The 26,436-nt window shown below is 38.5% G+C and overlaps 2 protein-coding genes across 3 annotated transcripts; both read left to right on the top strand.

Annotated features, from left to right (window-relative positions):
* The first annotated feature begins 1,215 nt into the window (after nt 1-1,215).
* On the top strand, nt 1,216-8,468 carry slc35f2 (solute carrier family 35 member F2). Of its 2 annotated transcripts, none has more exons than XM_072374270.1 (9): nt 1,216-1,425; nt 1,916-2,021; nt 3,325-3,497; nt 4,126-4,253; nt 4,606-4,765; nt 5,544-5,700; nt 7,138-7,190; nt 7,271-7,425; nt 7,837-8,468. In XM_072374270.1, exons 1-9 carry the CDS (start codon nt 1,338-1,340, stop codon nt 8,038-8,040), a joined length of 1,224 nt encoding a protein of 407 aa, XP_072230371.1. In that variant the 5' UTR covers nt 1,216-1,337; the 3' UTR covers nt 8,041-8,468. The 2 variants fall into 2 exon arrangements, with proteins under 2 accessions (XP_072230371.1, XP_072230372.1); XM_072374271.1 differs by having other exon boundaries at nt 1,216-1,429.
* Nucleotides 8,469-9,475: 1,007 nt separating this feature from the next.
* Nucleotides 9,476-23,811, top strand: elmod1 (ELMO/CED-12 domain containing 1). Its single transcript, XM_072375472.1, has 11 exons — nt 9,476-9,608; nt 9,996-10,067; nt 15,926-16,071; nt 16,283-16,311; nt 16,441-16,538; nt 16,738-16,867; nt 17,273-17,406; nt 17,857-17,925; nt 20,007-20,057; nt 20,390-20,523; nt 21,106-23,811. Exons 2-11 carry the CDS (start codon nt 10,051-10,053, stop codon nt 21,279-21,281), a joined length of 984 nt encoding a protein of 327 aa, XP_072231573.1. The 5' UTR covers nt 9,476-9,608; nt 9,996-10,050; the 3' UTR covers nt 21,282-23,811.
* Nucleotides 23,812-26,436: the final 2,625 nt, after the last annotated feature.

Below are 26,436 nucleotides of genomic sequence, written 5' to 3'. Positions count from 1 at the left end.
GTTAATATCTTTTGTTAGTTCAGCCTCGTAAGCTAGTTGAAGCCCTGACTTAATGTTATAGATCCTCCCCAGCTGTCTTGATACTGATCATGAACAATGCAGTAAGGTGTAAGCCGCTCATTTTGGAACTCATTTCATAATCACCTTGAGCTCGTTTTCTTCGTGATAACAGATTACTCTGTCATGATTTTCAGTAAACAAATGGCTGGTTTTGCAAGAAACATTTACTTAATATCATGAGAAAAACTTAGCTTTATTATCTCAAGATAAAAGAATAATCAACTTGTGATCTTGAGATAACATTCAATGTTGCTCTCACTGTCCATTAATTTAAGTTTTTAGTGCATTTTATAACACTTTTCACTTTTCTTGAAATATATGTAGTAAATGTGTACTATTTGGGCTCAGTTATGGACTTACAACTTCACTAGAGTAAAATTCCAATTGTAGAGATAACTGTATTATTTTTGTAATAGAGGAACTCGCTTCTCACATGTACATAACAGACAGGGTGTCAGTCCATCAAATGTACAACTAATTGAAACAGATGAAAACAGTATCTAAAAGTCATTATCAAAGTTTGAGTGAATTAATTTATTTCCTAACATATCTTTAAGAAACCCACAGACATAAATGGTGATACTTTGGAGCTTAATGTTTCAGAAAGTATACCGATCCTTTACCACTAATACAGCTCTTTAAATAAACCTTACTTTAGTAAAAGTGAGACAATTTACCAAAAGTACTTAAATCACCTGAAGATGATATTTTTTACCCATTGTGCATAATTAATTTTTTGACGCTGTTTAAAATATTTATTTGTTGTCGTTTGGGCACTTTTGAGTTTCATTTGAATATCTTTTGAAGTGGTTTGGGTGGTTAAATGGTTTTTAAGTAAGTTTTATAGGCAAAAAAAAAATCATGAAGCTATGATTCAGCTTGAAGGAGGCTTCATTTTAAATCATTGACTGTATAAGTAACGTATCGTGTATCATATTTATTTTTTAAAAAAATTAGAGAATTTATAGCAATTTTTTTTAAGGTCTGTGTGACTGAGCTGAATACGCGTTGACATGTGAAGCCTCCTCCCACTTCCATCCACAGCAAGTGATTGCAAAGTGCACACGTCATTCAGTTCTTCTTCAACCAATCAAAGCTAAGAAGGCGGGCCCACACGGCACGAAGTTAGAATGACTCGCTACACGCTCTCTTTTAAGGATATCCAGCGTGGGACAGAATGTGGCCAAGTCACATAGAATTAGACAAATCTACGTTGCTATCGAAATTCATCTCACTTATCATGGCATGACTGAAGTGTAGAAGGTATATGAAGATTTATGAAGTTGTTGGAGTTATTTTCAGGCGTTGGTTGTTCAGGGACACAAGGAAGCGATGATGAACGACGCTGTCACTCGGACGCGTACAGCAGGTACTCCAAGCTCCATTGAACAAGTAACAGTTTAACTATTCTATCGCTATTGTCAGTCCTTTCTACCTGTTTAGACCCAGTGGAACAACATTTTACGACATTTACGGTTGCCAAGTTGGTATTCATCCTTTACTTTGCTTTATTGCGGTTAACTGTAATCTACAACACCGCCAACTTCTGGGTGTACACTAAAGCTATAAGTGAAATGAAGTTTAAGTGCTTTAGTTTTTTCCATGCTGGCCACATTTACCGTGGTAGGTTTTTGAAGTCTAGAAACAACTAAATCCGCAGGCTTTGTCTGAACAGAGGATGGCACTTACCTAGTCCATAGTTGAAGTGCTAATCATATTATAAAGGACATCACATTCCTGTGGGGATTTGGACCATGTTCTGCTTGGGTAGTCTGATGAAATTGAGTTTGGAAGACATTAATTCTTAACTCCTTTTTTAAGGGTTTAATCTGTCCCGTTCTTTTTGTCTTTCCAGGTTTAGCTCTCAAAGTGATGGAGCATCCTGAGGAGGACAGACTGTGTGGGAAATGGAGGGTTGCATGTGGAATGTATAGTTTTAACTTCAGAGATATCTTCACATGGTGAGCAATATCAATGGCAGCTTTTTTTTTAAATCTAAAACTTTTTGTTACTCTACCGGAAATAGAAGTTAGGGTTATTTTAGTAGATATCTCACCCGAAACTTCATATGATTTCTGTTGTGGCCTCAGGAGATGTCTGTATTATACTGTTGGTTATTTAAAAAATGTAACAAAAAGATTCCATTGAATGTTATGAGATGACTCTGTCTGAGGTTTAAAGACAAAGCCATCTGAATAAGTACATAATTGTACTGCATGTCAGGGAAGGGGGGAATGATTCAATAACTTTAATATATGTTTTGTTTCTTAATTTACTTTGAATGGTAAACTACATGTTGTGTGAGGAGTTAGACAGTTTTTTTCCTGTACAAAGGTTATTTTTTAAGAATTTTATTATTTATTTATATTTATTCAAGTAGTGACTGTGAGATCAAGATGGGATTTCACTGGCAACATGCAGTTTATGCTGCTACATGTCACTACACCGATGCAAGATCAGCTCACTTTTCACAGGTGATATTCAGTAACAACCATTACCTTAGATTTTCATTCCCCATGTCAATTCTGCCCCTCAGTTTCAACAGATTTTCCTTCCATAGTTGTATAGCGTCTCCTCCTGCCTTCTGGTTATTGTTATCACTTGGCTGCTTAAAGAAATAATCCCCACTGTCAGCCGTGTCACTTTAAAAGCATAATTCTCTGGCCTTTGTTTTTTTTTTCTACACAGTTTTAAACATGCCATTGCTAAAGAAACCTCATTTTTTTAAATTGGTTTACCTTTTTAGTAAATACAGACCAGTCTCTAAACTGTCCTTATCCAAGGTTCTGAGGAGAGGAATTTCTGCAATTGATTTAATTTATAAATGCAACTTCATTGCACAGAGACAGCTTTTGTTAAGTGACCAAAGACCTACTGCTGAGTGCTGATAGAAGAGAATGTTTGATTTGGTTTTACTTAAATAAGTTCTGGCTTTGATGTAATTTTGTTGGAGTTAAATATTAATGTTAATATTCTGCTCTCAGTTTTCGATGCCCCCTTGATAGAAGCTTTTTGGCCCCTCTGAATAACTTTGCCCCCTTAACAGCTCAGCTGACTTATCGGCTGGCGTACCACAGGGTTAAGTCCTTTGCTCCCTTCTGTTTTCAAATTACATGATACTATACCATTTCAGAGTTTGGAGATTTTATTTAAAACATTTTTATCAGCCTCAGCTCCCTCTTCCTTCACTGATGAATCTAAGAGGATGAACAGGAGAGCTGTTGTTTGTCCATGTGACTGACTATTTCGTTGCCAACTCCTCAGGCGTCTGGTGAAGACCATAATCATGGGTCAGGTCCTGTCCCTGCTGATCTGTGGGACTGCAGTGAGTTGCCAGTACCTGACAGATGCAAAGGTGGAGACCCCCATGCTGCAGAGCTTCCTCAACTACGCCCTGCTGCTGCTGATCTACACCACAATCCTCAGTACCCGCAAAGGTCAGACCACCACTCACTCAAGAAATGTCTCTTATTGATTCCAGTGGGTCCTAATTTTTTAAACATGTCTTTCCACCTGCACTGTGAAAATTAAGGTAAATTTAAACACTTAAATCACTTCATAAGTTTAATGATAGAATTATACACTTGCTTTAGGGGAAAATATTATTGCTTTGATGTCCACGCTGTCGGTTAATTTATGACAAACTCTGAAAGTCAACTTTTTTTACTTGAACATTTCTTTGCAGAAAATTCTCAACCTGCATTAGGAAACCAACTGAAAACAATATACACAGCAGATAAATGGACACATTAGCATTCATTAGGTGTCTTCTTTCAGCTATGTTTTGCAGCAGCAAATCTCTAACTTTGTTTCTATGTCTGTTTGTCAAATTACCTGTGAATTTGATAATTTCTGCAAAGTAGCTTTTGTAAGAGACAACATCTGCTCAGATGAAAGAGGGCAGGTTTATTAGTAAGACAACATCTTACTGCAAGATGATGCAAAGGCATGAAGGAAACAAATGGAACAGAAAAACACAACAACACAAACATTTGAAGCAGTTAAGAGAACCGTTTAGAAACGACTTCTCTAGTTTTTGAAGTACTGGCTATTTTGTCTCCACAGGTGACGGTAACATCCTACAGATTTTAAAAACCAAGTGGTGGAAGTATCTGGTGATGGGTCTGGCAGATGTGGAGGCGAACTATGCAGTTGTGAAGGCTTATCAGTTCACCAACCTGACGAGTATCCAGGTACAGGAAAACCGTGGAGGTTGTAATAACTTCAGTTCAGTGTTGTGTTGCTGTTGCTATGGCAGTTTTATATACCACATTTATCTGAAATGGAGAAAAATTAATTGTAATGGTAACAAAAATACATAAAAACCACATAAAAATTTAATGTCTGATGTGAAAGACATGTAAATACAAGCTTTTACTAATATTTGAGAGCTTATTGAGAGGAAACGGTCCTTTCCAATGACAGCATAAATGCTCGATCAAAACATGAAGTTGCTAAAACAGGATCTCATCAGCTTGTTTTATGAAACGAGATGTCTCTCCTTGCTTTTATACACCGGTATGTCTGCATTTCTGTGTATTGCAGCTGCTGGACTGCTTTGTAATCCCAGTGCTGATGCTGCTCTCCTGGTTCTTCCTGAAGACGCGATACAGGCCCGTCCACTTTGTTGCCGTGACAGTGTGTTTGTTGGGAGTGGGGGCCATGGTGGGAGCCGATGTTCTAGCCGGGAGAGTTCAGGGATCGAGTAAGGATCATTTTTATCTGTAACCTTCACCCAAGTTTAAGCACAGATAAAAACAACAACAACAGACTACCTATTGTTAGCACAAATCCATAATCAGATGTGGAGGTTTGCTGGAAAGGTCAAAAGACCACAGTTGCTCTGAATATCATCTTCTAGGAATGATTATTTAACTCACATTTTTCCTTATAAAAGTATGTCTGCTTCATGAGCATGCACACTTTCTGGGTGAAGAAAGCCAACTGGAAATATAGATATCTTGTTTGTTTTCATTTTTTTTTTATTCACATTTCCTCTCTTTGTACAACATTATGCTTCTGAAAGGGCTGTCAAAGATGCAGACAGCATCAAGGTTAAGGTTCCAACGGGTGGACTACAACAGGGAGTCATTCAGATATCAAGTATGAGGAGCCCTCAGACCAGGCTGACAGGAGTGCAGTAGTCCGCTGTGTAGCAAGGTCGAGGTGGTGTTTGGATTTGTGGGAAACCCATCTTGCAATAGTCACACTAAGTGTTAACGCAGGCAAAGACCCGCTGTGTCGTACGGGGGACACAATGACTGGCCTGAGCAGCCGTAAACGCCTACGGGCCTCAGAAAACCCCTCATTGGAGCTCAGGGAACAGTGCTAAGAGGCAAACGGCCATCTGTCCTTACACGGTTCTAAACTGGGAGATCCTCAGCATGATATATCCAGGGTTCAACAAGAAGGTTTTGCTTCTTGATGTCTGGTGTCATGGCTTAATACTGTTGCTGGATTCCAATTTATATCTCTCTGTGCAGCCAGTGATGTGGTGTTGGGCGATGGTTTGGTCCTGCTCAGTGCCGCCCTCTACGCTGTATCCAACATGTGCCAGGAGCACACGGTGAAGAACCTGAGCCGAGTTGAGTTTCTGGGCATGATGGGCCTCTTCGGGACTGTCATTAGTGGTATACAGCTGTAAGTTATTATTTATATTCCTTGTATACTCTGGTGATTTAGTTCTATTGTTTGTTTCACCATTGACAGTTACAAACCACCATAGCCATGTGTTCATAGGTGTGTAAAGTAATAAAAAGAAGTGACAAAAGCAGTCTGTAGTATATCACCTTCTATCGTTGGTGTGTTATGAGCTTTTCTCCAACATATGAGCTACACAAGGAACGTGGAACGAACATGATACAGTGATAGCCATTGTAACCAACAGATTAAACCATCAAAAACTTTAAACGTAGCCACTAACATAGCCTGACGTCATTACTTAACGTAACCAACCACAGCACTGACAGATATTACAGGAAAATTCAATTAAAGTTAACGGTTTTCGTGGCTAGTGAAAGTTTGTTGGGATTAAAAGTCAATAGATGGAACTCTAACTCATGTACATATTCACAATATTTTCACATGTTTTAATGAATATGTTGTCCTGTTTTTGATCAATCCTTTTCTGCACTCGTGGTCAATGCTGAAATGACAACCTTGTCCTGCAAGATTTTCTGCTTTCCAACATTTAGAAAGACTTTTTATCGTCATATACAGGTAACAGTGTGACAAATTTACCGGTATTATTATTTAATAATAAATAAAAGAAAAAAATAGAGAATGAAAACATCAAATTGAATATAGAAGTGAAATATATATATATATATATATATATATATATATACATACACAGAGAAGTAGAGGTTAAAAATGGTTAAAAAAAAAAGTTAATTGTTCCCATCTTCCAGGGTGTTAACACGGAGCATTGAGGAGGAGCTACAAATAAGTTTCATATAAAATTTTTTAGTTTTCTAACATACTGAACACAAAATACTCACTGCAAATCCATGTTTCTGGGCACGAATTCCAGTTGTCAGCAATCCATTTACTTCTCTTTACTTTTTGCTAGTTTGTAAAAAAAATAAATAAATAAAATAAAAATAAGAATTTTTTTGCTAGTACAACAGATCTACCTCATTTCAGACATTTTTTGTTTTTGCTCCAGTCAGACAGTCTGCAGTCAGTGAGTCTGGTGTGTTTTTGCTGTTCTGAGTACGTAACCTCAGCACCAAGATCTTTGAATGATGTCACATCTACACTGTGAAAAAAAGTGAAAAATTCTGTGAAACTCCAAGACACTGACAGCGTTTTCACACGCATTCACATGGAAAAAAACGTGACATCTTAAAAACTGAGTTTTCTGGAAATATTGGCTATCAATGCTAATGGTTTTTAAATAAATATGTGTCCTTATAGAACACTAACCTTTATGACCAAGTGAAAAGCTCTTACTACTGTTCATTTAATTTGTTTGCATGTTTAACAAACCAAATTGGTGCATCTAGAAGTTTTGATTAAAGTAGTCGGTCAGTAATGAAATTCATGCAGGACATAAAACTGGAGTGTTTTTTGCAGTGCTGTGCTGGAAACGCATGCAGTAGCAGCCATAACGTGGAGTCTTTACATATGTAAGTCAACAATGCACTCACAGTTACTGAAACACATTTGATTGTTCTGTTACTTGACGTTCATCCGTTGTGCTCTACAGCTATGCTGTTTGCAGGCTACGCCTTGTGTATGTTCGCGCTGTACAGCTTCATGCCTGTAGTGGTGAAGATGACCAGCGCTACAGCGGTCAACCTCTCTCTGCTCACTGCAGATCTCTTCAGCCTCTTCTGTGGCCTCTTCCTCTTTCATTACAAGGTGGGTAGTGCACTTGTCTTCCCAAAAGTGTGTGGGGGTGGGTGGGTGACAAATGGCACTCACCTTTGGATTGAACAGTCAATTAACGCCTGTTAGTTTGTAGAATCTTTAATTTCTTTAAAATGATCTGTGCGCTGTGTGTGCACAATATTCAGGAAGTTGATGGCTGCTCGAAATATTTACATGACCAGTTAGATCATGAATCATGTGTTTTGAAAACCAAACTGATTTCAACTATTAAAATGTGTTCCTACTGTTGGACTATAGCAGGGACACTATGGTAGAAAATGGCACATACACAGCACCCTTTCCTCTACAGTTTTATCATTAGACTTGTTTAAGTGGAACTTGTGACAGAAAAAGATTTCCTTAAACATATGAATGATATTCTGTCCTGCATCTCATCCTCAGTTTTCAGCCCTGTACATCATTTCCTTTGTCGTCATCACTGTGGGTTTTGTCATGTTCAACGCCATCCCAACGTATTTGGCTTTACCTGAAGACCCCGCTGAAGAGTCCGTTGACCACAGGACTGAGAGCTCCTCAGACCGCCTGCTGGGCCCACACAGAGACAATCAGAGCACTGAGGCAGTCACAGCTGTCTCTGCACTCTGACCAAAGGGGGACTGTTTTTTTTTTTTTTCTTCCCCCATTTATGGTCATTTTTTACTTTGCACTGTTACCAAAGTTCGTGTCAAGAAAAGCACACTTGAAACAATCTTATTGGCACAATTATTGTTACGTTTGTACTTGTAAGATATTTCTTTATAATCACATGTCATCAGATACTAGATGTCAGCTTTATGAAAAATATTTGTTTATTGTTCCAAACTGGTCAACAATGTGGGATTTTCTTATCAAAGAAATCACCAAAGTTACATTTTGTTTTGCCAGTTTGTCAGTTGTTACTACAATTTTCATACCATGATAGTTGACTAAACAGACTGTAAATCAAGTGGGATTGCCTTCTATTGCCAAAAATGAAGCATGTTCGCATGCACCAGGAGTTTTACTTTTTACTATTAAATTCCTTCTTTTTTTTTTTTACTCTTTGTGGTCTGCGTAGTTTCTGATGTCCTTGACTCTTTAAAGGTGTGTAGTGACATTTGTCATCTATCTGCATCCAGCTGATACCTCTTACTTCGCTGTCTTATTTCGACCAGTATTGTCTGTAAATGTAAAAATTTTTTTATTAACTATGTAATTCGACACTTAAAAACATCATTATGAATATTATACATGCATTTCAAACAATCAAGCCAATAGAATCAAAGCAAAACGATGTGGTGCGGAGCTGGAAAACCAAGGTCATGAACTGCTGTATCTCCTCTCCTGAGTGTTCTAGGGCTGTTTCACGTCCAGAAATGTGCAGAACAAAAGTCACTGTACTTCAACATTTGGTAATCTGAAACCAAAGGGTCATAACTCCATCACTGATGAACGCCTCTCTTTAGGATATGTTGTCAGATTCTTTCTCTATCTCCAGGGACACTTACATTTGAGGCTACAAAGACTGACAATTTTATATTCCTATTAAAAGCATCAGTATCGACCATATACAGAACTGTAATACACAGCAAATACGGTGTTTAATTACAGACCAAAGCTATAATCGGTCCATAAACTGGTTGTGAACAGATGTGTAATTGTGCATGTTTGGTAACATGATCTCCCTATCAAGATAAAACAGAAATATGATGTGAGCTGTGCTAACAGCTTGTTGCACTGCCATCAAGTGGCCAAAGGTGAGTTGATGAAGTTAAATAAAGATTTTTAAAAAATAAATCCGTAAATCCCTCTGTTTTACCAAGGAGCAACAAGAAACTACGACTCATCTGTCATTTTGTAGTAGATAGGGTCAACAAAATCCCTAAAATACATGCTTTTGTCGAGCTGTGTCTTTAGATTATGAAGTGTTATTGAAGAACTTAAATGCTGAATAAACCTCTTTACACTTTTGTCTGAAGAAAATGTGAAATAGATATTTGAACTGGTGAAAAAAAACTGTCCTGGTGAACGTCTGAGCCCACTCTTCTGCACTGCATTAATGCGCTGTAGCTTTTAGACCTGAGCCTCAGTCAGTTGGTGTCATCATGGAGGAGAAGCAAACGACTGAAGCCGAGTAACAAAACGCTGCAGCCTCATTGCATCCTATCTGCATCGCCTCTTGCTTTCTGAAAGCGGTAAGAAAGAATGTTTAGTGTTTTTTTTCTTGCATGTAAACCTTGTGCATCCGATGTTAGATCACACGCATTGTCTGCTGCTACGGATTATTCACACAGCGTTTATGCTTTGGTTTGCTAATCAGACTGGAGAAGGACCGGGCAATAATCACAGGGTTTTTACAGGATTATGTCTCCCTGAAAGGTGAATCAAGCGTCTGTAAGGTTAATGAAAATGTTTGTTTGGGTGTTAATGTTTCATCGAACCAATTCTAAGGCCAAACAGAGACGCTGCACATAGCGAGGAGTCAGCCTCCTTGCAGCGGGAAGCCGAGCATTTACATGCAGGTTGATCCGTCAGCACCGCGGACAGCTCCGCAGAAACACTGACGTCTACTCTGTCCTCAGGCCGTCACCCAACCAAACCAGCACCGGACACACCTGAGGGCAGACAGCGGCCAGGATGAAGCACTTCCTCAGGTAACGTCAGTCTCCGTTGTAAAGATGGAGGCAGAGCTTCCATAAAAATAAAAAAAAAATAAAAAACCGTGAAGGAATTCATTGTAAATTTACACACAACTCCCCCTCTTTTCAAGCCTGTCTCGCTTTATTTATCTACAAGAATTCCCAGCTCTCCCATTTAAGCTCTTCCTGATCGATTAGGTTGTTGTGTGGACAGTAAGTGGATGTTGGCGGGTGAAATGGTTTGAGTCGCTCAGTTATGAGGCCTCTCAATAAGAACACGTGCAAACCGAAAGCTCTCCAGAGGTGTTTCTATTCATAGCTCTGCTCCATCTCTTGTTGCAAACATGTGAAGCCTATTTAACTGTGAAACACAGAGGATTATTGGTATGATTGCAACGTGATTATCTATCCTATAATTGAAAGTAAAAATACTTATGTCAAAAATAAAAATGACACAAATAAGACTTTAACTGGGTTATTTTAATGGATTGATTGGGGTTACTGAGAAAAAAAAAAGGGAAAAGTTATACACCTTGTTTAAATGATTTACATATCAATGTCCTTATAGATGCAGCACATGTAAAAGTGAAAAGATGAAATCACAACACAACAAAGGCAATACTAATGCTCCGGAGAAAGTAGGAAAGATGACACAAACTGAGGAAAGAAGAACCGTAAAAGAAAATCAACCAAATAACTAATCAATTCAGAAATATTGAGATTATTTCCAGATAATTACTTAAATTATTTTTTAAAAAAATCATTAAAAAGAAGGAGCAGCTGACATGGAGTTATGAAGACGTCTGCAAACTAAGATCAGACTGTGCTTTAAGAGCATTTTCTATGTTCGGTCCAGGATAATTCGGTCCAGATTTGACCCTCATAAGCAATGTATTTCAGCTGGACCTGGTTTCAGATCCTCAGTATGACAAAAAAAAGCAGTTAAATGGCCCTTTTCTCAACTGTGACTCAGAAGCCAACTTCTGTGTCGCAAACTCAACCAGATGTATGGAAGGTTCACAGTGTAACAGCTGACCTGACATCTATTATGGCCTTAAATGATTAAGTACTTTATCTACACCAACAGCAGTATTTCCAATCAGAAACATCTGCATGTTTTAACATGATTAACAATCATCAGTAATACATTTGTCTCCAAATATTCTTTTTTTTTTTATTCATAGTTGTTTAAAAGACCACCTTTACAATAAACCCCTTCAAATTCATCATTCCCCCTTTGGTATCTCTCTCAAAAAAAAAAAAAAAAAAAAAAACCTCAGATGATATTTTACTTATCTTTTTATGGTCTTAAAATATTTAGCGTTCTTAACCTTTAATAGGTCAAGCTTCAAGAACACAGACATGATGATAACAATAATATTTAGTTCCTTTATTATGTTAGGAATAGGTTAAAGAGGACGAGCTTACATTGCAATCGCCCTGATACAAATACAGTTTAAAAAAAGCAAATGACAGATTTTCCAAAACATACACAAATACCACATCATGTGAAAAAGAAATTAAACCCCTTTCATTTCTATGTTTATGTATCAGGACTTAATGAATTATCATCTGGTTCTGCTAGGACTTAATATTAGTCGAATAAAGCCTCATATGAACAACACATGACAGGTTACACTGTTGTTTTTTTTGTACTTTTAAAAAAAAAAAAAAAAAAAGAAAAGAAAACTATGCCAGAAGCAGTGTGTAAAAACTAAGTCCACAACCACGTTCAGCAGCAGTAATCATCTGCTGTATGTTCTAATGTTGTCAGGATCTTACATTGTTGTTGAGGAATTCTGGCTCACTCTTGTTTACAACATTGCTTTAGGTTATTGATGTTTTCAGCATTTGTTGCTGCACAGCACTGTTAAGGTCCCACCACAGCATTTCAGTCAGGTTCAGCCAAGCTGTCAGACAGATGGTCTCATATTTGACTCTATAATACTTTGGTATACAGAGGAGTTCATGGTGGACTCAATGACTGCAAGGTGTCCAAGTCTTGTGGCTGTAAAACAAGACGAAATCATCAGCCCTCCACCACCATGCTTGGCAATTGGTATGAGGTGTGCTGTGTTTGGTTTTCTCCAAACGTGCTGCTGTGCATTATGACCAAACATCTCCACTTTGGTCTCATCTGTCCAGAGGACATTGATCCAGAAGTCTTGTGGTTTGTTCAGATGTAACTTTACAAACCTGAGATGTGCTGCCTTTTTCTTTTTAGAGAGAAGAGGCTTTCTCCTGCAACCCCTCCAAACAAGCCATACTTGTTCAGTTTTTTTCTAAGTGTACTGTCATTCACTTTAACATGGTGACTGAGGCCTGTAGAGCCTGAGATGTAGCTCTTGTTTTTTTTTGCAGTTTCTCTGAGCATTGCACAATCTGAGCTTGGGGTGAACTTGCTGGGATGTGCACTCCTGGGAAGACTGACAGCTGTCTTGAATATTTTCTCACTTAATCTTTCTCTCTGTAGAATGATGGATTCCAAACAGTTTGAAAATGGCCTTATAACCAATTGGACTAAAATCACACTAGTAGAGAAGCTAAGAAGAACAAGCACAAACATATTGTAGTTCCATATGTGGCAGGAGTTTCAAAGAAACTTCTCTATCTTTTCTAAACATGACATCCCAGTGTACTTCAAACCCAAAAACACCCTCGGACAGAAATTGGTCACCCAAAGGATCAAACACCCAGACAAAAACTGACCGGTGTCATGTATACAGTGCAGAGAGGAGTGGGCGGACCTCTATATAGGAGAGACCAAACAACAGCTCCACAAACACATAGCATAACATGGGAGAGCCACCTTTTTGGGTCAAAACTCAGTAGTGCACATACATCTCAAAGAAAAAGGGACACTCTTTTGAGGACAGTAATGTACACAATCTGAATAGAGAAGATAGATGGTTTGAGAGGAGTCAAGGAAACCATCTATCTTAAACTGGAAAAAACATCTTTGAACAGAAGAGTTGGTCTCAGGTATCACCTTCAATGCAACATTGTCTCTTCTCCCCAGGCAGTTTCACAATCCTTCACACCTTGGATCCTGTGACCAAAGCTCACCCTTTAAGGCAGGTAGACAATTCAGAGGTGATGATGACTTACAAAATGCACATTGGTCAGGGGGTTCAGTGACACATGTGACTGTAACAACCCTCTCCATTTATAAGATGATACTCCCCACTATCTAGTTCAGAACTGAAGAAGTCTTTCAGATGAGAGGTGAAACGTCTTCAAGATCCAAGAAGTCCAGTTCCTGATGTCTTTCCTCTTGTCATTGTGTTAACACACTGCTGAATGCTCCAGACCAACAAATTGACCAAACATCTGCTTTTATAGAGGTGCTCACACTTGATAATGCCAATTATGCGAGTGTGTTTCATGAGCAGTACTTGGAAGCATTAAGGGTGGACTTGTCACACAGGCTGTGAGGCGTGGTGCTGAAAGAGGACCCGAATGCAGAAATTCGAAAGAAAACTTGATTCATTCCAAACAAAGCTGTAACTAAAGGCGTGTCTGAGCCGAAATACAAAAATCTAAACTAAATCTGAAAAAACAAAACTTGACAAAACAAAACCTGACTGTGAAAACCTGACATGGACAAGACAACAATGACAAACCTGAAACGGCTTAGGTGACGATGTCTTAGCATGAGGGACATTGAGGATCTGGCAAAGGAACATACTACATACTAGTAATACTACAAACTGGGAGACTAAATACTGAGGAAAGTGATTAGTGATTGAATGCAGCTGAGGGGAGAAACACAGGTGACATGAGTCAAGCTGATGACGGGGCAGAAGAAACTGAGGCAAAGAAAACACAGAACATGACAGACATGACAGGACTTAAAAATGACCTCATGTGTTGTTTGTTTTTGAAGGCGGCAATGATCTATAATAACATTAAAAGAATACGCAATCTCTAGAGATAGTGATTGCAACTGCATGAGAAGACTGAAAATGGCGTCCTTTAAGGTGACAGTAACATTGTAAAAAGAATGTATTTTTGTCCTAACAATGACAAGTGTCCCCCTGCTGGGTTCTGCTTATTTCACCATCATCCGAACCAACAACATTGCACTTGTACACATCACAAAGACAACATCCAAAAGGCATCCAGGATGTATAATCTACACCTGCATAAGAACACAAAGGGATAGAAGTAAAAGATTATTTCAAAAAAGGAAATAATGTAAATATAGCAGTGTGTGCTTTGTGTTCTTTTGTAGTGCCATTCTGAGCAGGTCAATTTAAACGAAGCCTCCACCAGGTAGAACGTAGTCTGTAAGGACCCTGAGAGCAAACAGCAGGCTTCAGAAAGCTCCAAAGTGCTCAGTGTTGCTAGTGGTGCTTAAATGTTATGGGGAATGAAACACTGCCCGATGAGCTCATCAGCCTTTTGATCATGCCATCTCTTTTTAAAGCTGGATTGTTGGGTCACAGTCACAGAGATTTTTATGAGTAGATCAGGCAGAAACAGGAAAGTATTAGATGATATTAGAAACATCTTACCCTCAAGTTTATGGCAAAAGGATTTGTTATATATTTACAGAGCTGTGTAAATATATATGCATGTTTTAACAGGTTGAGTAGCTCACCCTATGACTGGCAAACTGACCTTTATGTGTAAAACTCAATAAGGTGACCCTTTAAAAAGAAGTAGCAGGTGGCTGGATCTGTGCTCAAACCTGTGACGGTTTGTGTTATCATCACAGGATTCTTTCACCATCCCTTTTTGCTTAGTGCTCACTTCCTTGAAGGTGAAAAAAAGACAGAGTATGTCAGCTGTTTAATATGCTGCTCTCATCCACAGGCTTAGAAACGGGATTAATCCCTCTGGACTGCACTTTCCCTTTTTTCCTTGACACAGACGATGATATTACTGTGATCCTTCGCCATCACAAGGATTTTTTCTGCACGGTTGTAAACTGCTTGTGTGGCTCACAGTGGGAGGTTTTCTAGGTTATTTAGAATGCAGGTGTGTTTTCTTGGTTTGCTGTCAAACTGTGATTAGAGATTGAAAAGAGCATTGCAAAAATAAAAGAACATCTTCAGCTTCCACTGCTGAGTGAAGCAGGTGAAGGCTGGGGATCGTTTAACCTATACAGTTTCTTAATGGATCACAATGGATTTCCCAAGACATCTCCATTTTCCTTCTCAGCACCTGCCTCAAAAATAGAACACTTTGATCTGCAAGACTGCCCTGCTATAGCAGATGTGAAGCACAATGCTCTGATTTTACCATTAAAATATCTCTCTGCTGCTCTCTTTTCATTCAGTATAATTTCTCCTTTGTTCACTGCAATATCTAGATCCATGTTCTTATATCTATATTCATAAGAATTATATATATATGTTTTTACAGATTTTTGCTTTACAAAGTTAGTTAATTATACAACTATGTTTGATTGCTTTTTTTTGTAAAGCTTCCAATATATTCAGATGCAAAGCTAAAGATAAAAAAAAGAAGCAATAATTTACAATGGATGCAAACACGAGGGAAAAATGAGGCTGCATTTCATGGTTATTTTAATTGACTGGTTTCTAAATTAAGCTAGGTTCACTTGCCTCCATATCAGACCAAGGGAAGAAAATAATTTGGACTTTAGGAGCATTAAATGTTTAGGGACTCTGAGTAATCAATCATTATAATGAGTTGTTAATTCATTTTCTCTTAGTTGACTAGTTGTTATAGCTTTTAATTCAAAACCTCCAAATTCAGACCAGAGGACGACAGCAACATCATGGACAAGATGTCACGAGTATGAATTGCCTCTCTAAAAAAGGAAACACAACAAAAGTTGTTTTTTCATGCAATCAAACAAACATAACATCTGCCTGTTTATACCCCCGTCTTCTCCTCTCCAGAGTGGTGACCCAGTTCTTTGTGTTCCTCTACTGCAAATGTCTGTGGCGGGGCTTGAAGTTCGTGGCCAGGAAGTTCACGGGACGCTGCGAGCTGCAGCGAATCTGCTACAACAACAAACATGGAGCTCGCAGGACCCTTAAGATAGGTAAGCTGCACATTGCCTGACAGTTCTATTAAACTTTTTTTTTGTATATATTGTATGATGTTGATATGTTAGTAAAAAGTATTTTATGCTTATTGTCCAAATATTTATATCTATTTATTAAACATATTTGCACCCAGATCGTTCCATACTACTTGCGCTGCTTCATATGCTACTGTATGTAGTCTCACACTTTTCAACTGTTTTCTTTTAGAGTCGTCTCTGCGTTACTCCAAGAATGAGGTACTGGTCTTAAAATCCAGCATAATGTTAGACATACATGACATTTAACATATTCCATGTGTGTTGAGCTGCAGTCTCTGTACATATGTCGCTGCTTTATTCTTCCCTTTCTCCTCTTGTCCACTCCAGCTGCTGCAATCGGCCCTCAGTGTCCATCCTGACAAAGTGGAGAAGACCATTGACGACATAATGGTCTTGAAGAAGATTAATCCTGACACCAACCCACAGTGAGATGCAACACTATTACACATATACTAATTTTTTGCTTCTTCAACATTTCTGTTAGGTCGTTGTGATAAATGAAGTTAGTAAAGCAAGATTATCCCATATAATCTCCCTCACTAACTTTTATAGGACAGTTTATTTCATTAATAGACTTGAGTTTCCTCAAACAAACAGCACTTCCTCTCCCTTGTGTGTTCCCAGGCTAGGCATCTCTCTGCAGGCCAGCCTGCTGCAGATTGTGGGCTACAGGAGTCTGGTGGCAGAGGTGGAGAAGCTGCGCAGGGAACCCTACGACTGTGACAACCCTGAGCATGAGGACATGCTGATGAAGGTGTGCAGCTGTCTGTAGCTGCTGGAAGCAGAGGAAAATTCTACAAGAACAATCCTTTTCATTTTGTTGTGTCTTAAAGGGACAGTTAGCTTCCACTTAACTTTGACCTTAACTATAAGATACTGTTATATACATATATCTGTAAGTTAAAACCTTAAATGAAAAGTTAACACTTTAGCTGCCTTTGTCTTTTAAGCTGTCTCTCCCTAATTACCCTTATTAGTCAACGCTTACTATAGATCACTTATGACAAAATATTAAACTGTTTGTCTTCAGATTTGAGCTTTGCTTATCTGTATTTACTGTATAGACAGAATATACTGTATAACTGTAAGGTTCTTATCTCTTATCAACACATGGAATACGTTCAGTCAGTGAACTGTGGTGTGTGTTTGTGTGTTGTAGCTATGGAAGGAGCTTCGTCCTGACACACCTCTCACCGGCCGTATCTCTAAACAGTGGTGTGAGATCGGTTTCCAAGGCAGCGATCCCAAGACTGATTTCAGAGGCATGGGCCTGTTAGGCCTGCACAACCTGTTGTAAGCTCTTAGTCTGGAAAACTTTTATGATCAAAGCCCAAAAACCACACACTTTGATCAGATACAGACATAACATACAAACACACAACTCTTACAGTGCATTGAAACACACAGAGCCTATTCCAGCTGCCATTGGGTGGGGTACACCCTGGACAGGTTACCAGTCCCAGGGCCACACAACTCACACTCATTTGTGATTCTCAATTGGTGACAATTTGGTCACCAATATCCCAACACATGCATGTTAGGACAGTGGGAATAAGTCATGCATCCACATGCAAACTCCAGAAATTCAGAAACTCAGAAATCCCCAGCTGGGATTTGAACCTCGCTGTGAGGCAACAGTGCTAACCACTACACCATCGTGGAGCCTCTTTTTAGAGAGGGGCTAGTAAAATCTGCAAATAAACATGTTAGCTGGATCTTTTCCCCTTTCTGATCTTTCTGCAGGTACTTTGCAGAACATGACAAGGCTTCAGCTCTGCAGATGCTTCAGGACTCCCTGCAACCAAAGCACAAGTATGTTCATGTCACCTTTGCACATCCACATTTAGGGAATATACAAAGTGTTTCCTGGTTGATCACTGTGTTCACTTTAGATCTGATAAGTAAATGTCTTTATGCATCACTATTTTGTAGACTATAAGACCAGTAAAATTTATTGAAGGGAGATTGAAGTACAATAAACAGAAAAACTTCTCAAGTGCAATGCTGCTACCAATAGCGTTATCATCTTTCAGGGTGCCAGTCGTTACAAGTCTCAGGTTTTCTTCCTGGCTCTGATCCATCCATTTCATCAAATCACAACACTCATTACACCACACTACCACTAAAACCCAGAAAAACAGCAAGACTTCTGTCTTTATATTCAATAAGAACTTTAGTCCTTTCTTATGAAGAGAAACTGTCCTTACATTGACATTACAGGGGAAATTCTACTTACTTGATGTTTAGGTTAACCGGAAAATGACCACATATGTGTTTTACCTCTGATGAGACCACCTAATGAAAAACACACACTTTAAAGACAGTGGCAAGAGGAACTAATGTCAATACATTATAGTACATTTTCCAGATACATCTGCAGATAAAGATCTGTAATGTGTAAAAGTCCAGAATCAAGCAAAAAACTTTATCTAATATTTCAACTTAGATTTTGTGATGAGTTATGTCATGATAAAGAATGATTTTATGTCTCTTTGGTAAATTAAGTCTTTACTTCAAAATGTATAGCCTAAAATTTAGATAAGAAAACTTGAATTTGTGGAATGGTTATTCTCATTTCAGTCTAGTTCAGCATGTACATGCTTAATTCATATGACGCCCACCAGCTGCATTATCTGGGTGTGTTGGTCCAGCTTTTGATCCTGGTCAAACTAACAAACTGTTTAGATGCATTTTAAGTCCAGTTTTCGCAGAATAAACACAATGTTTTTCTAGTGTCACGTATACAAGCCTAATTCTACATTCTTCTAATGATTACCAAGTTTTGCTTTAAATGTATGCCAACCAGATAAAATAATGTGTTATCATAATAAGAATTATTTTTCCTCTTTTGTGTGTGATAAAACCAACACTGCAGTTCACCTCAGATAGAGCTTTTTAGCCTCTTTCAGCTCATTGTTTTTTTTTTTTTTTTGTCCCCCTATTATAAAGAGATTGTATGCTACCTGTCTTGGTAATATTCCTTATCATATGGCCAAAACAACAGCCAGTCTAAGCAGCTACGAAATCTACCATAGACTCGGTGCATCCCCTCTACTTTTAAAATGCACATAATCATCCATAACTCTGCTTTCACCACTCTCTGCTTGATTATATTCATTCTTTCAGCTTTGATGTCATTCACTGCTTCATCTTTTTCTGAATGCTGCTGTTTCTACTGTCATCATCCCAGTGAGCTGTCTCATTTCTGAAATGAAGATTCTTCTTATTTTTCCCTCCTCCACCTCCATTTCTGCCCATTCCCTCTCTTTCTGTCTGTGTCATGCACTGTAGGAGCACACACAGGCCGTCAAGGTACTTCACTTTCATTCATTTGCTGTATTCACTGTGACATTCATAGCTTTCTCTCTTTGGTTTTATGCATTTATACCTGCACTAAGCAGTATGTAACTACTGTATGCACTACTGTATGTAAGCACAGAGGGACATACCTCAGTAACTAATAAAGACTGCACTGTTGGAAAATATTGCATTGTTAGAAATCAAAATTTCTGTTTGTGAACAGTCTTTGAAGAGTTCTATCTATCTAGAAACAAATAGTCTTGGGACTTTTGACATTGATGAAAAATATGTTGAGTTACCAAAGCCATCAAAGGCTCAAAATATGACATTTACTTGACTGATTCAGCATCACTTTATCACCAAGAATAAAATATCAGATTTGTTAGTTCTAAACAAAGGCCTGACTCCAGTTTATAACCTCTGTGACACAGTATTTGGGCTCTCAATGCTCACACTCACTCCTGGAATCAAAAGGCTGACATTTCTGAGCCAGCATCTCAAATGTTCTGAATAGGTTTTGTTTTTAACTACACTGTGGTGGTCAGTGTTGCTTTACATGGAGACAGTATATGACTCGTGTGTGTTCTTAACAGTGAAGTAAACAAGCCTGACTGGGAACAGAAGAACCTTGACAAAGCTATCGGGTAAGAGTCCGTGGATCTGCTTAATTTGGTCATGTGTGTGTCTATGGAGGAATAAACTGCTGTTGCTGCTGTAGCTGTGTCAATGTTGGCCTTAATACAGAGTAGCTTATGCATGAGTGTGTTCAAATGTACAGGATGTGGCCTACATAAACAAACTTAGCAAGAGTTTCTTGTCTTATATAAGTTTGCTGCTTAATGTCACAAAATCCTTCAGCTGGCCCTGTAAGTGCAGATACTAATGTGAAATAGTGATAATTAAAGGCCGACATAAGCCTCAAAATAAACCGAACTTCATCTTAAATTGCTTCCATATTTTTATCTCTCCCCTTCAGCTATTCTTTTGCCATTGTGGGCATCAACATCACAGACCTGGCCTACTCTCTGTTGGTGAGCGGAGCTCTGAAGACCCACATGTACAACGTGGCCCCAGAGATGCCCAGCCTGCTGCACTTCCAGCAGACTTTCTGTGAGCAGAGTTGATGGATACACAGCACATACAAAACATTCTTTTTCAATTCAGTTTTCCAGCAAAATCAGAATCAAATGTAATTTTTTGTTGGTACCCGTTTTGACTCATCAGTATCACATCCCATGACATCAAAATCATGTTAATTTTTACCATATTCCAGTGTTAAGATATGCAAGTGTACAAGTGTCCTTCAGTAAACTACGACAATTTTGAATACCTAAATATAATATTGGTTCATGTTTATAATAAATCCAGCAATAAATTTAAATTCATGTTTAAAACTTGACCTTATTTTTCAGTCTGATATGTATATTAAACAGCAGTGAGCACAGCCAGTGAACAGACAGCATAACCAGGGGTGGACCAGAGGTCCAGGAATTTGGACCCATGAGTTTGGGTTTGGTTTTTTGAGGGAATTTCCTTTGCAATCAAAGTACCTCACATAATGAACCCTTGAAACAAATGTTCAAAATTAGAATCACCTTTTCAGTTCTTCTCAATTACAGAGCAAACAAAAGCAAAAGCATAACAGCTGATCAGACCATGCATCAGAGTAACATAACTTTCTCTCTGTGGTAGGTTACCTGATGCAGGAGTTTCACCGTTTCTGGATTGAGGAAGATCCTAACGACATCATGGAGTTCAACCGGGTCCGCTCCAAATTCCACAGGAGGATCCTGCGACAGCTGAAGAACCCGGACATGGCTCTGTGCCCCCACTTCTCCGCCTCTGACCTCCATCTGGTCAACCTCTAAACTCACCACCATCATTGAACCTTTCATGTTCCCACAGAGATCTTCACTGGGTGTTCAGCAATGAAAATAGAAAAAACAGAAAAATATCACTCAAGCTGTTGGACATACCAGAGGAAGCTCTTGTCCTTCTCTGCCCCCCCCTCACAGCTAACATCATATCACGTCACTGCCAACAGCTCACTGTGCATTCAGACACACAGAACATTAATCCTGAGCCTAACCTTACCCCAGTCTTAAACCAACTCTTCAACATAAAATCTAGACTTACATTATAGGGACTCTTTTTCTTTGTTGCCAGAGGGAGGTCAAGTCCTCACGATGTGATAGTGTAAACAGATTTATGTCCCCACAACTGAAGAAAACAAGTACATAGACACACACACACACACACACTGCCTCTACACCCTTACTACAGCGTCAGACCACCAGCATCAGAGACGACCATAGCGATTGTAGCTGTGCATGAGGAGGCCGCACCACACCGTCACCACTCATAGTTGCTTTAATGATTCATTATGATTGTATCACAGCCGTTACACCTCAGTTATCAACCATTTGCTTATTTTGATAAACCAAATTTATTTCCACAGCCAAAAATATCTTTTTGTGTTGATCATAGGTTCAGAGTATTTTGGTAGTTAGCTGATCTGCTATAACGTGAGCTGAATTTTTATATTACGATTTAGACACATACAGAATTCTGAATGATTGGTTGCAAGAAAAAAGTTGCTTGCACTGATTCAATCAAACTTAATAGGGTCACTTCACCTCTAATCTTTGACTGTATTAGCAAACTGCCATAGATTGTAATGTACTTTTTATGTCAACCTGACATGAACACCTGAAACTTCTCCTTGCCAAAATATCAAATGTGGAGAAGTTCAGCAATCACAGCATCAGTTTGTGTCTTATGAGCTCATATTTAAGTCCAGTAAACCTGCTAAATCATGTTTAGAATTGTTCCAAAAAGTTTGCAGACTAAAAATCTAATGTTCCTCATCTTAACTGCTTCCCCCCCACACTTTATTGGGCAAAAGAGATTCTAACATTATTTTTTGGGAGCATTTTTTACAGGTTTGAATAAGTTACTGCCTTTGATTTTCAACCCATGCAGAGATTCTGTTATGAATGTTTCTCACCTGCTCACATTCATGATTGTTTGATTCTATTTTATTCACTGAATGTGACATTGTGTCCACTGTTGTATCAACCAAAGCAATAATTTACATAATTTCCACCACACATTTCTTTAAATGTGTTTATTTGCACCATGTGTGCCTATGTAGTTTTGCTTTGTTTCAACTCAGAGCTGGAATGCTAATCAAATCAGAAAAATGTCCAGATTTTTCTTAAAGAATAAATCAGAGGAGAGCTGATTGTGAATGTTTAAAAAGCAAAAGATAGTTGCATTGACCAGTCAGTCAATGCACCAGCTGCACAGCTCGTCACTTTCGGCTTTCTATTCTGGGCTGCAGTCATATATTCTTTTAAATTAAATGAACCATTAGCTTATAAGGAAAAAGGTGACTTGATCACTAAATACTTATCAAATTACAATCTGCTATGAAGATCAATAAATCATATTATTGACAGACCACTGGTACCCAGCCTTTGACTTAAAATGGATGTGGCAATGCTTCATCATTCCCAGTTGTCCACTACTTAAGACCAAAGAATGTTTTTAATTGAATCAGTTCTATAAGTACAACCTTATTACTAGGAGAGGAAGTAGAGGCACTAAAAAATGTTTTTCTGTTTTCTTGTCTTGATGATCTTTTCCTGATCCTTCAGACGTCCTCTTGGAACAAGAGACATCTTTTAAATCACTTGCGTTACCCAAGGGCTCCTAAAGAGTCACTTGTGTAACAATGAGTTCGTAGTGTCTAAAGCAGCGGCTGATTATTATCTCAGCTCTGAGTCACATATTCAGCTCACACTGAATGATAAAAGCCCACATCTGACACACTCTTTACACAATTTCTCATGAACACACTCACTATTTAACAATCATTCACTCATAATGCCCTGACAAATGTTCTTATCACATAACTTAAAATTTATACTATTAACATATTTTCCCTTGCATTGTTGATTGTGTTTGAATAGTATTGAATGCTTTTGTTCCTTTGAAGTAAATGTCAAAGCTTTCAGTCAGTATTAAGCAGCGGTTTACTTCAGAGAATGTCAGCGCTGGTTCCATCTCCTGCTTGCGGTTTGCTTTGCTTTACTATGATCAGCTTTGCACTATTCTAAAAACAAAAAAGCTGTTTTGTTTACCGTAATAAATTAGTAATTTGTGGTGTAAGGGCCATTGTGTACCACAATAATGTAGATGAGGATGTAGATTATCTAGATTACTTAGGCGTATGCTGCTGTTTATTCTGCTTTGAAACTGCCTATAAGACCTCGATCTGCATGATATTTTCATTGTCACTGCTCTGGCATTCTGTATTCTTCAGTGAAGTACTCCTATATATTGTAATGGTGTGTTCAATTTGTGGTGTACTTTTTGAAACCTCAATAAAAACTAAATGTCAATTAAAACTGTAGTTAACTGTATATCTTTGTTGTTTTTTTTTTAAGTTTCTGTGATGCTCGGGAGTGTTTTCCTTAAATATGAAAAATGCCGTACAAAAGCTTCACCTAAGGAGTTTATGGAGACAAAGTGAGAGCAAAAATCTGTTCCTGTGTGAAAACAGACAAGACAGTCAAATTAAATATCCAAAGCAATCCCATACAAAGTGACAGGGTTATGTTTCCTTAAAGTTTTTTAGGTAGTAGTTACATCAGACAGAAAAGTGATGTCTACCCTTTTTTTTTTTATATGTCCACCTTCACACAATCTTTTAGAAAATCAAAATTTTTCATCAAGAGTAGCTGAAATTTCAGCGGGAGCAGTCTATCAGCATCAATCTTCTACTAAAGCCGAATGCTGCTAAAAACAACATAAATTAGAAAGACATAAATCATTTAATATGTTTTTGAGGATCCCCACCTGGGGCCTATCTGTGTGGAGTCTGCATGTTCTCCCCGTGTATGCGTGGGTTCTCTCCGGGTACTCCGGCTTCCTCCCACCATCCAAAAACATGCATGTTATGTTAACTGGTGACTCTAAATTGTCCTTAGGAGTGAGTGTGAGCGTGTGTGGTTGTTTGTCTCTATGTGGCCCTGTCATGGACTGGCGATCTGTCCAGGGTGTAACCCGCCTTTCGCCCGATGACTGCTGGGATAAGCTCCAGCCCCCCCGCGACCCGACCGATGGATTGACGGTATAGAAAATGGATGGATGGATGGATGGATGTTTTTGAGGCTGAAATGGAATGAAATGGATAAGCATCTACAGTGGTGTAGGTACTACTACTTGACTGACCTCACCACCCTGCATTTGGAGCAAGATAGCAAATAAAAATGATTGTTGACATAAAATTGATTGCAGCTAAAAAAAAGGAAAAAGTTTTAGTGGAGAGTTTAATGTTTTCCAGGAAGCTCTCAGGTTGTAGATGGCTCTTTTTTTTTTAACAAAACCTTAAATCTGAATGGAGTAAATCTTTGTTGACCATAAGATAATAAACATATAGACTTAAGACATTCCCTGCTGTGAACATTACATCACCCACAAATTTTCTAAGGTGAACTAAAGCCAACAAATATGACAAGTTAGCAGGTTTGTTTCATTTCGTCCTCATGTATTTAATTTCTATGGACAGCAGAGGGCAGTAATCTCAAACATGAGACAGACTAAGTTTAAATTAAAAAGGGGAAGGTAAAAGTAAAGTGTTTTAAGATTTTATTTTACATACTTGTAAAAGCCCAAATTGTCTAAATCTGGCAAGCAGTCACAGGCTAAAGATTAACCTTAATGGTTTATATTTTTAAGGCTGCTTACAGTGCCAAACATTTTGTACATGAGCAAGTCGTCACTATTGAATATAAGTTGGTATTTATGCTTGGTGCTATTTATGTCATCAAACCACTTTCAGTGACTGTGTGTATTTATGCTTACGTAGCATTTCAAAAGCAGTTCATTCAGTATCTGATCAAGATCAGAGGAAGGTCTAATCTGACAAAGTCTGGTGAGTCATAATGCATATTTCATTAGTTTGGCGGTACAGATCCAGATGACAGGCTCAGATTGAATGATCTAGGAACTTGAGAATCAGACTGGAACGATCATCACAATCTATCAGTCATAGAACACCCGACTGATGCCTATGAACTGTGGCTAATTTAAGTAAAACCACTGATGCTAACTGTCTCACGATTCTTACATTAAACCTTATTCATTGTTATTTTGTAACTTCTTCACTTCAGTGAAAAAAATAATGTTTGAACATATCTGAATGAACATACAATTGTTCTAATATATTTGATTGTTGTGTTGTTAAATATGTGGTGCCTTCATTCAAACTTTCCCGCATTCAAACAAATGTTCAAACTAAAAAAAGAAAGTGACAGCTCTACAGAGCAGCTTCTTTGAGCTACTTTGAACAACTGTCAAACACCTCTGCATCGCCAACAATTTTGCAGCAATTCAAGAGCTTTGGGTGGTACATGAGCGGCATGACATTCTCAATTGGCTGCTCCTGTGACGATGTGGATAAAAGCATGTTTGACAAGGCTTGAGGGAGTTCATTACTCTTGCTGATGTCATTCACCGTGCTAATTTTTGTATTGCTTCTTTTGGATTTTTAGCTGTTGGTGTCTTTTTGTATTGTAATATCTTATTGAAGCAAATGTTTTTAAGTCAAAAGTTTTGTTAAATTATTCACATATAATTAAACTTTCATACTCAAGACTCACTGATGGACCATATGGCAACTGACACTGGAACAGAAACAATGACTTGCCAAACAACCAGCACAGCCGATGGGAAGGACCAACAGGATACAAGCGTCAGCGCTGTGTCTGTGGCTGGGAGAAGGTAATATGGGAGAGGGGGGTCAAGGTCCATTTAGAAGTGCCTGGCAGAGTGTAGCAAGTGGCCCCACATTGACCACTACTTCATTAGAGGTGTCATCAGTCAGGTGAAGCCCAGTGACAGGAAAAGCACAACAGTCCACAGGGTATCCATACCTCAGTTGAATCTCAACCAAGTGCAACACCACCAATTCTTGAAAGCCCAGGGCCATCCAGCTACAGACAGCAGAGGAGACAA

The sequence above is a fragment of the Leuresthes tenuis genome, unplaced genomic scaffold (genome assembly GCF_036924035.1).
Source record: "Leuresthes tenuis unplaced genomic scaffold, fLeuTen1.0.hap1 SCAF_21, whole genome shotgun sequence".
Lineage (NCBI taxonomy): Eukaryota > Metazoa > Chordata > Actinopteri > Atheriniformes > Atherinopsidae > Leuresthes > Leuresthes tenuis.
Note: the sequence above shows the minus strand (reverse complement) of the source record. Positions and strands in the feature narration are given on the sequence as shown.

Coding starts and splice junctions, on each gene's coding strand:
- slc35f2 (XM_072374270.1), top strand. CDS start 1,338: ATGAAGTTGTTGGAGTTATTTTCAGGCGTTGGTTGTTCAGGGACACAA. Junction 2,022..3,324: donor TTCAGAGATATCTTCACATG/GTGAGCAATATC, acceptor CCAACTCCTCAG/GCGTCTGGTGAAGACCATAA. Junction 7,426..7,836: donor TCTTCCTCTTTCATTACAAG/GTGGGTAGTGCA, acceptor TCTCATCCTCAG/TTTTCAGCCCTGTACATCAT.
- elmod1 (XM_072375472.1), top strand. Junction 16,868..17,272: donor ATGAGGACATGCTGATGAAG/GTGTGCAGCTGT, acceptor TGTGTGTTGTAG/CTATGGAAGGAGCTTCGTCC. Junction 17,926..20,006: donor TCCCTGCAACCAAAGCACAA/GTATGTTCATGT, acceptor TGTTCTTAACAG/TGAAGTAAACAAGCCTGACT.